Consider the following 8934-nt stretch of genomic DNA (forward strand, 5'->3'; position numbering starts at 1 on the left):
ACATATACTTTTACTTTGTATATAAAATGTTTTGCCATTCATAACCGCGCACGTAACCGTCGTGAGTTTCATATGTAAAACTCCAGCCATATTAATTTTAAACTTTCTCCCCAAGCACCTACTAGATGCCTACTATGTGTAACTTATTTAAAAAACACACGTAAAAATGGACATGATAAATAAACATAGCCCATTTGATACCTACTTGCGGATATGTCCTACTTGTATGATATTCGCGTGGATAATGGGAACGATATTTGAGCACCGTGCGCATCTAGATTTTAATGTTACTGACATTTTTTCTCAAAAGAACACTTGTTGCTACATGTCTGTGATGTGCTATAGTAACCCACGTATAGCACGATCAATTGTCCGTGGCGCAGGTGGTATCAGCTGCACAATATAGGCGCACTAGATGTATCGTTCACAACCGACCATGCAACGCCATGTCTCCACGCTTCCTGCTCGTCTACACTATGCTGGCGTGAATTGAAATAGCTTTCCGTAGATGTATTAAACAAATTGACATAGGATTCACGCACAAAGGTTGACATGCCGCTAACATTTATCGTAGAGATGACTGGTAATTAATGCTTGACAACGGCGGGCGCGCGCGTACCCGTGACTAGACAGTTTCTAAACCTGGAAACGAAACCTGGCACATTTTGGCACAATGCATATATCGCATTGCTAACAGTTTGTTCTCAAAATGTTCACATACATGTCTGGCATCTGTTGTAGTAACTTACGCGCACAAAGACACGATCAATTGCCCGAGGACTTATTAAACAACCACAGGCAAATGTGGTCATGCTAAATGTCCTTGATCCGTTTGACACCTATATCTGGATATGCATACTTGGATATTCGCTTGTAACAGCAGGTACCATGGCGGTTATGGATAGATGGTCATATAATGACAGTGAACTAGAGGAATACGGAATCTACGCGAGGTATGGCCTACTATGTGGTTTACATGTTTGGCGGATTCCTTCTACAGGGCGGAGTAAGCCTGCCTCGATTTCTTCCATGCCGATTACTTCTATCAATGTGGAGGCTTTCGTTCTTACTATACTGCGCTCTGTATTCTGGTAATCTAGTAAGCTCTCGTTATCCATTTACGACACTAAATGAGTTAGCACTTCATTCCACCATCACACCGACTACTGGTGCAGTAATACATGCTACATAAAATGAAATCGGCAATTTAATGCATCTCCTCAGTCACAGGCACTTGGAACGTCTCAATTAAAAATAATAATGGTAAATAAACACGAAATGTATTTACTACCAAAGTATTAATGTTTCTCTACTCTATTTCGCCTATTATTGCCGGTAATTACCCGTAAATGCCGGTCAAATGCTTATCTGCAACACACAAGTACACCGCACGCCCGCCATGTGCACAAAGAAAATGAATCAATCTGAATTATCATGAATCTCTTATTCATGTTGTTTGTGCACAGGGCGGGCGTGCGGTGTACTTGTGTGTTGCAGATGAGCATTTGACCGGCATTTACGGGTAATTATCGGCAATAATAGAGTAGAGAAACATTAAGACTTTGGTAGTAAATACATTTCGTGTTTACATTTTTTTTTATTGAGACGTTCCAAGTGCCTGTGTCCACAGTCAGCTGCTCTCACAGGGGCCATCCGAATGCTCGCAGGACACGGGAATGACGGTAGATGCTCAAGGTTTTGACCTACAAACCATGTCGAGAGTTCTACGTGCGATATCATTAGGATTAGGCCTATCACTGCTCTGTCTGTCTGTAGTGGAATTCACTGAAGTACGGCGGAAGAGAAACAATAGGCATGGAGAGCACCGTGGACGTAGTAAGCTACATCGATAAACTGTTACTTATACACGCTGTTGCCAGATTTCTGAGTTCAACGTTTTACATCTTGAAAATCTACATCATACAGACTTGTTTTACATCTAGAAATTATTTACTAATTTAGTAATCCCAGAATATTCCGTTTGGATTACAAAGAAAGACATTTTGCTGATAAACTGATCTGCAGTAAGAATTTGGAATAGAGTACTAAGCGATGCCAGTTGCAACCAAAATCGGATATAGAAATACTGCTTGTTAATGTTATAATTATGCATTGTATATGAATATGATGTATATTGATGTATATATATATGTTTCTTATACCCAATTATGGAGTTTTTAATAAGGGTCTTTATAGGTTGATTACTTAACAACACCAGTATACACTATATTATTGAGGTCAAATGCCAATTAGTATGAATTTTCCCGACAATGTGTAATTAGTGTCAGCGTGTTATTCCGGTTAGAATGAAGATAAATTGAGGTGCGAGTATCATGTTTGTGTTGAGAGACTAACTACTATGTTATTTTATTTTGTTATATTAGTATAATATTCTTAGAATAACATTTCTTTCATTTGGATTCAACGGGTTAATGTTTATTTCTGAGTGTTACTCGTTTAATTGTAAGGACCATATGATCAGGTACGTACAGGTGCAGCGGGGACATGTAATTAGCAAAACGTTTACACGTGCCACAAGTGACTGACGCCACCCATCAAGTATGTTATTGTCTACATAGTTATAGGAACGGGAGGGGCACAGGCATTTACACGCGCTGCGAGTTAATGTCATTTGCGATGGAATGCCTTAATTGTTCGTGCAAAACTATCGATCGATTGCTGTAAGCGGACGGTTGAAACGTTCAGAGTAGGTCGTGTCAATCATCGATGAGTTGGACTCTGGGCCAAATTGAAAGTGCCTGAGAACATCTAAGTGCCAAATCTTATCCATGTAAAATATTAAAAAGCTTATGGCGCTATCTTAATTAAATTCAGGAATCAATTTCACGAAGCGATTTAAGTATATATTTAACTAATCACATAATTAGCCGACTTAAGTACGTAATTAGCCGACTTAGGCCTAATCATATTCAAAATGGCAGACATTAACGCAACTCAAATGCTAATTCATCCCGAAAATTAACAAATAGCGAAGAAACGCAAGGCGAATTTTACAGCAACTGAGAAAACCTGGCAGACCTCGTCAAGGATAATTTCCACATACTATTCGGACAATTTACAAGTAGCTTAACTGCAAAAATAAAGAGCGAGAAATGGGAGGAAATAGCCCGAAAGATAAATGCCATAAGTGCTGGAAACCGAACAGTAGCAAAATTAACAACTCTATGGAATAACTTACAAATGAAGCTCCAGTCGCGTAAAAACGTAAAGCTATCAGAAGTAGCATCATCGACGGAATCACGCATGAACGTTTCGTTGGCCTCTGTAAGTCGTCTTTCACTATATCAGGAAGAAATGCTATTCCTTTCCTCCCGAAGCGGTATCTCTGCCTTAACTCCTCGTCATTCAATGTATTTATAAAATCGTATCGATGTCTATATTGCCTCATAATTCGGTCATTCATACGCTCGTAAATAATTGCGGCATCCATGTTGTTTTTTCGCAAACCAACTAATTATGATTGGTGGATTTAATCATGCTCCTGAGTATAATTAAATATTGTGATTAACTTAATCATGATTAAAGTTAATTACGCTTCGTGAAACAGTCACTTTGATTTAAGTACGGGAAGTTAATCATGATTAGTAATTTAATAATGATTAAAGACTTAATTACGCTTCGTGAAACCGGCCCCAGATAATTAGTCTACTATTAAAACAGGTATTGTATGTAAAATTAAGTTAGTCTAATAATTAAACAGATATTTATTGGTTGGTACACCATATATATGGAATGAGTATGTTTGAGGTAAATATGGTTAAAATGACACGTACTGAACTATTGAAACAAAAGGCGACAAGATCAGAGTGTAACTTTGTATTTCATGGAAATTACAATTCATGTCTGCTTACAATACACGCGCCATCTTTCAGGTGACATATCGTTACGTGGCGACCAGCGATTGTGCTGTAGATGCTACTGAGCCGAAGAGATCTAGTACAAACACTGTTCACGCTCTTGCTCCGACCTCTTTATACAGCCGTTCACATGTCCTTCAGTGGCTTAGGTGTCTCCCGTACGACGTCTAGTATCTTATCCAGTTTCGCGACTTCTGTCTCGGGGGAGCTCTCTAATCTCTGGCCCTTCTTGTCACACTTCACCTTCCTGAGGTTGGGCGACAGTTTGAGGCTCATCACCGCGCCTCTGTCGTCGCCGGCTAGGATGATCGGGTTTACGGGATTGAAGGCAATGTGCGTCAGCTTCGTATTCTTCTTCTGCACGACAGTCTGACAGCAGAGGGCGCTGTGTTTGCTCACGCTGAGGTCGTACACGTGCACGCGACCGTCGCACGTGCACGCGGCGAACACCGTCGACGAGTGCGGCGCCCAGGCGACGTCGCCGACGACGCTGCCCAGGTCGAACGTGAACGACGGCTCCGTCTGCGTGTGATCCCAGATCTTGACGCTCCAGTCGGCGCTGCACGAGATGAAGACGTTCGGATGGAAGGGATTCCATTGCACGCCGTAAACGGCCATCTGATGCGCGTCGTACGTCTGCAGGAAGCGGTTCGAGTAGGAGAGCAGGCACTTGTGTATCTTGCCCTCCTCGGTGCCGACGAGATACATCTGCGTCTGCGTCGGATGGAAGTCGATCGTCGTGCCGCAGCCGAGCGTGCGCAGCTGCGTGCCGTCGGGGCCGTCGCTGACGGCGTCGGCGATGAGCAGTTGAATCACCTCCGTGCATGCCAGCTCGCATTTGACGGCCGTCCACAGGCAGACACGTCCGTCCGACGACACGGAGATGAAGTTGATATTGTCGTCGACGTCGTCCCGCTGCCACTTGATCTGCCACACGGGGTCGGCGTGCTTGCTCTCGGCGCTGCTCTCGTAGATCGGCTTGCGCGGCCTTTCCTTGATGTCGTAGATGGCGACGCCGCCGTCGTAGCGGCCGACGGCGATCGTGTGCGGCAGCGTCGGGTGAATGTCGACGCACGTGACGCCGCAGCTCGTCGCGATCGTCTGCTCCGGATGCGACGGGTTCTTAAGCGAGTAGCAGCAGACGACGCCGCGCGGCTGCTTCGTGAACTCGTACGAGCCGTGCCCGACAACGAACATGTCCGAGTAGAGCGGGTTCCAGCGCAGCGACGTGACGGCTAGCCGCTTCGTGCGCTCGTAGGCGAAGCGCCACAGCGGCAGCAGTGTTCCCTCCTGGTCGCTGGTGCCGTCCATCGGGTCCTCCCAGTACTTAAAGTCCTGCGCGATCTCGTCGTACGTGTTCTGGTTCACCATGCGCTCGACGATTCTCGCCGTCGCCGCGACGCGAAACAGCTCCTCGCCTGGATTCTCGACGGCGGAGAACTTGCGCCTCGTCTTGTCGCCGCCTTTGCCGCTCGTCGCCTTCGGTTTCTCTTTCGTCTTCTGCTGCTGGCTCTCGAAGTCAACGGCGTACGCGTCGTTGATTTCCCACTGCGACACGTTTGCCTTGAATACCGCTCGTGGAGGTGGCTCCGTCTGTGTGCCGTGATCGCGGAACGGGTTGTTGTACGTCTGCGCTGCGCGTTCGCTGCAGTTGAACTGGTTCGCTATCTTTGTCGTCGGCGCGTCTCCCTTCGCTGATGATGCTCGCGGCTCCTGCTGCTGCTGCTGCGGTTGTTGTTGCGTCTCGGCTTCTTCTGACGTCTGCTTCGTTTCGTCGTCCTCCTCGGCGGCTTCGTCCACGTTTATGACGATGCTTGACGTCGCTGTCACCGAGGCGCCGTGCATCGTCGCTTGTCTTCTCGCTGCGTCAGACTCCTTGTGTAGGACGCAACCGTCCATGGAGAAGTGGAAGGCCAGTTGTTCGATACTCGCAAGTTGTTTGTAGGAAGCTTCGGAGAAGTTGAATCGGATAAGATTTTTTGCCGCGTTCGGATTGCAGGCATCGAGTATTCTAGTGAACTCCTCCTTCAGTTCGGCATCTGTCAATTCTAGCTGATCGTCCGGCTTTATTAACTGCCGAGGCTGTAGCCAATCGTCAAATCCTAATCCTAGTGCATCTGGGTCGTCCGCCGTAAATGTCTCCTCCTCCTTCGAAAAGGTAACAACCCACCAGTTAACAATTATTTACTATATATGGATGACACAACTCTCGAATTAACCTCAATGAGTGCGTTATGTAGGCATTCTTTACCTTCACATACACGCACGAATATATGTACACAAACACGCACGCACACACTCCTTGTGTTCTCTTCATAACGTGTTTATTTCTTACACATGTAATAATAAACGCATAAATAAATGATACTTGAAAATAATACATACTTGAATATTTTCTTGTTTTGGTTTAACTGCCACAGCTGCCTTTCGCGACTTCGAGGAAGTCTTTACTTGAGATTTATTACTTTTCGATTTTGGCATTTTGTTTCTGTGGTGAGGCTTAGTCTGGCATAAAGCGTAGTTGCTTTGTTAGAAAAATATACGACTGTTGCTGATGTTACGGCTTGCAATTGATTTAAATCAAAGTAAGCTGAGCGCTCTTTTTGCGGACACCGTGAGCTCAAACTCAGTACATCACGAATGCAGAGGTCTTGTGCCATGTATCTATGTCGTCGTTGCCAGAGAACAATGGAGAAAACATAATAGAAGTGATTTATTGTGACAATAGAATCTTGTTGCTAGGATACGTTGCAACATACACGTCATTTGATAGAAAATATAATCGTTGATTTTTTGTATTATATTAACAAGACGTTATATCATGGCGAAGATATTAATATCATGGCGGACATTACTTTAAATAACATTACTACGGTTTCATATGCCCAAGGAGTCACTCATATGAAAATGGAAGCCTGTGTATGCACGATCTGAAATGGCTCGAATGTTGATATACATTTAAGAGTTGTAAGTGGGCCATGCTCAGCTGTGTATTCTGTATGAAAGCATTGATAAATAAATGAACAAATTAATTATTAATTTTTGTTTAATTTATATTAAAATTTTATATGCGGGATAAATAGCCAAATGGTATCGTCACAAAGTTTCTAGATGAAAGTTTTACAATGTAGCAAAAGTTAACAATATATGTGCATACAGTTTGTTTACAACTGAAAATATATAATATGATGCCAATATATTAATAATGTACCAATGTATTGAATTGCAGGGCATAATATACAGAACCAAAACCATGCATAATGCGAACAAAACCATATCACCATTTGATAACAGCGTTTAGGAGACACATGTCTATTTGACATTTTAGTGATGTAATTATCTCGTAGTTCAAATGACAAGTATGTCACATTTTAACAATCACTGGTGAAATAATGATACGAATGCAATACGAATGTGTCTTTGTCACAATAAATGTTATTTTTAAATAAACGTTTTCTGTATGTTATGTAAAAATTAAAACTATCGTTCGTGTTTCTGGTGAACTTTCACGCTAGTATTATTGGACCCACTATTATCGATATGCGACCTTATTATGTATAGCATACAAAATACAAAAAATATCTTTCTAGTTTATGAAAATTATAATGGACTGACCTATCTGTTTATCACGCGCATGCGCGCACCTCCTGTGACACCCCTGTCTCGTGCTCATGATCTCACCTACCTGCATGTTTGTACGTATAACATTCCGCTGCTCGCTCTAAGACCCGAGACGAAACGAGCCGCACCGAAACATATACAGTTTATCTGCGATAAATAAGACGTAGAGCAATTTTTCGCTGATATCAACTCGAGAACAAAAGTGTCACCAAATTCCATCGGTTAATGCAAGTGTTTATAACGTCCAGAGCGTTATCGTAATAATGAATTAGAACGTTACTTGTATTACTAAACGACCAACGTAACACACACAAGACGGAACCTAGCCGTGCTTTCCGACAGCCAAGGTGCTAAAGTCAACTCGCTCCAACAGACTTTGTAGTCACTGGACTGGACTGAAGGTATGTAACGCTTGGCGAGTTAAATAGTTCAATTTTCTCACAATTGTTATATGTGTGTGCGCCCGCACAAATGCGCGTGCGTGTGCGTGTATGCGCGCGTGCGCGTGTTTGTGTGCGTACGTTTGTGGGTGTGTGTGAATTGCGCGTGAAATCACGATCGATGCACGCACGTGATGGTATGACATACATTCATACGATGTGTAAATCACATGACTAGATCACAGTAAGAGAATTACTAGGCCGAAATATAGATATGTGATATCGGCGTGTTATTAATGAGCTAGCCTTCTGCATGGGTCTGTTTACTCGGCTTAAAAGTATAGAATAATTCGTCGATACTTCACATAAGATGTTGTTCACTAGAAAGCTTAAATTTTTCGAAATTACGTCATCAAAAGCGCCATTTTCGGGATAACGTAATGCACATATACCGCAGTCACTGCAAATAATCGTGCTCACGGCGCATGCGCTTATATTCAGTGGCGGCTTAGTTTAGAATTATTATTCTCGTGGACTTTGAACCGTGTAGCGAGACTGTACTGTACCATCACCTTGCAGCAACCCGAGGATAGACAACATCAGGATGGCCATCAGGGGCGACTACCTACAATCTCCAATCAGCATACTGCACATTGTCCAGTGTGTAAGTGTGTTAGCGCGTATGTAAGGATGATGATAATCACGTTGATTGTGAACGCGGTAGCTAGCGCTCATGCTAGACATGCTATGCCACCCGGAAGCTTGTGATGTTTGTTATACATGCGGCATGTGGACGGCAGGTACCTTATTGTCCGTGTTCAGGCGTGCCGCTAGCTTTTTAAAATTCGATATATATATATATATATATATATATATATATATAAAAGAGTGAGATAGATAATAGATAGATAGATAGATGATAGATAGAAGATAGTTAGATAGATAGATAGATAGAATAGATAGATAGAGAAGAGGAGAGATAGATAGATAGATAGATAGATAGATGATAGAAATAGATAGATAGATAGATAGATAGATAGATAGATAGATAGATA

The 8934-nt window shown here is 43.0% G+C and overlaps 2 protein-coding genes across 2 annotated transcripts in view; one reads left to right on the plus strand and one right to left on the minus strand.

Moving 5' to 3' along the window:
• Positions 1-4004: 4004 nt before the first annotated feature.
• Positions 4005-6359, minus strand: LOC106816035 (dynein intermediate chain 2, ciliary-like). The gene is made up of 2 exons (XM_014820580.1): positions 6264-6359; positions 4005-6026 (listed from the first exon to the last, which is right to left on the minus strand). The coding sequence occupies exons 1-2, from the start codon at positions 6357-6359 to the stop codon at positions 4005-4007; spliced, it is 2118 nt and encodes a 705-aa protein (XP_014676066.1).
• Positions 6360-7857: 1498 nt separating this feature from the next.
• LOC106816037 (CKLF-like MARVEL transmembrane domain-containing protein 4) overlaps positions 7858-8934 on the plus strand; it is a 5297-nt gene continuing 4220 nt past the window's right edge. Inside the window, exons 1-2 of the mRNA XM_014820582.1 lie at positions 7858-7900; positions 8459-8543. Coding sequence (XP_014676068.1) covers positions 8484-8543 — 60 coding nt within the window. The 5' untranslated portion in view covers positions 7858-7900; positions 8459-8483. The remainder of the gene's footprint in view (positions 7901-8458; positions 8544-8934) is intronic.

Source organism: Priapulus caudatus, unplaced genomic scaffold (genome assembly GCF_000485595.1).
Source record: "Priapulus caudatus unplaced genomic scaffold, Priapulus_caudatus-5.0.1 Scaffold1267, whole genome shotgun sequence".
NCBI classification, from domain to species: domain Eukaryota; kingdom Metazoa; phylum Priapulida; class Priapulimorpha; order Priapulimorphida; family Priapulidae; genus Priapulus; species Priapulus caudatus.

Excerpts from the sequence above, each read along its gene's own strand:
- LOC106816035 (XM_014820580.1), bottom strand. The coding sequence starts at position 6,359 with ATGCCAAAATCGAAAAGTAATAAATCTCAAGTAAAGACTTCCTCGAAG. Across the intron at positions 6,027-6,263 it reads CAAAACAAGAAAATATTCAA|GAGGAGGAGACATTTACGGC; the intron begins GTATGTATTATT and ends ACCTTTTCGAAG.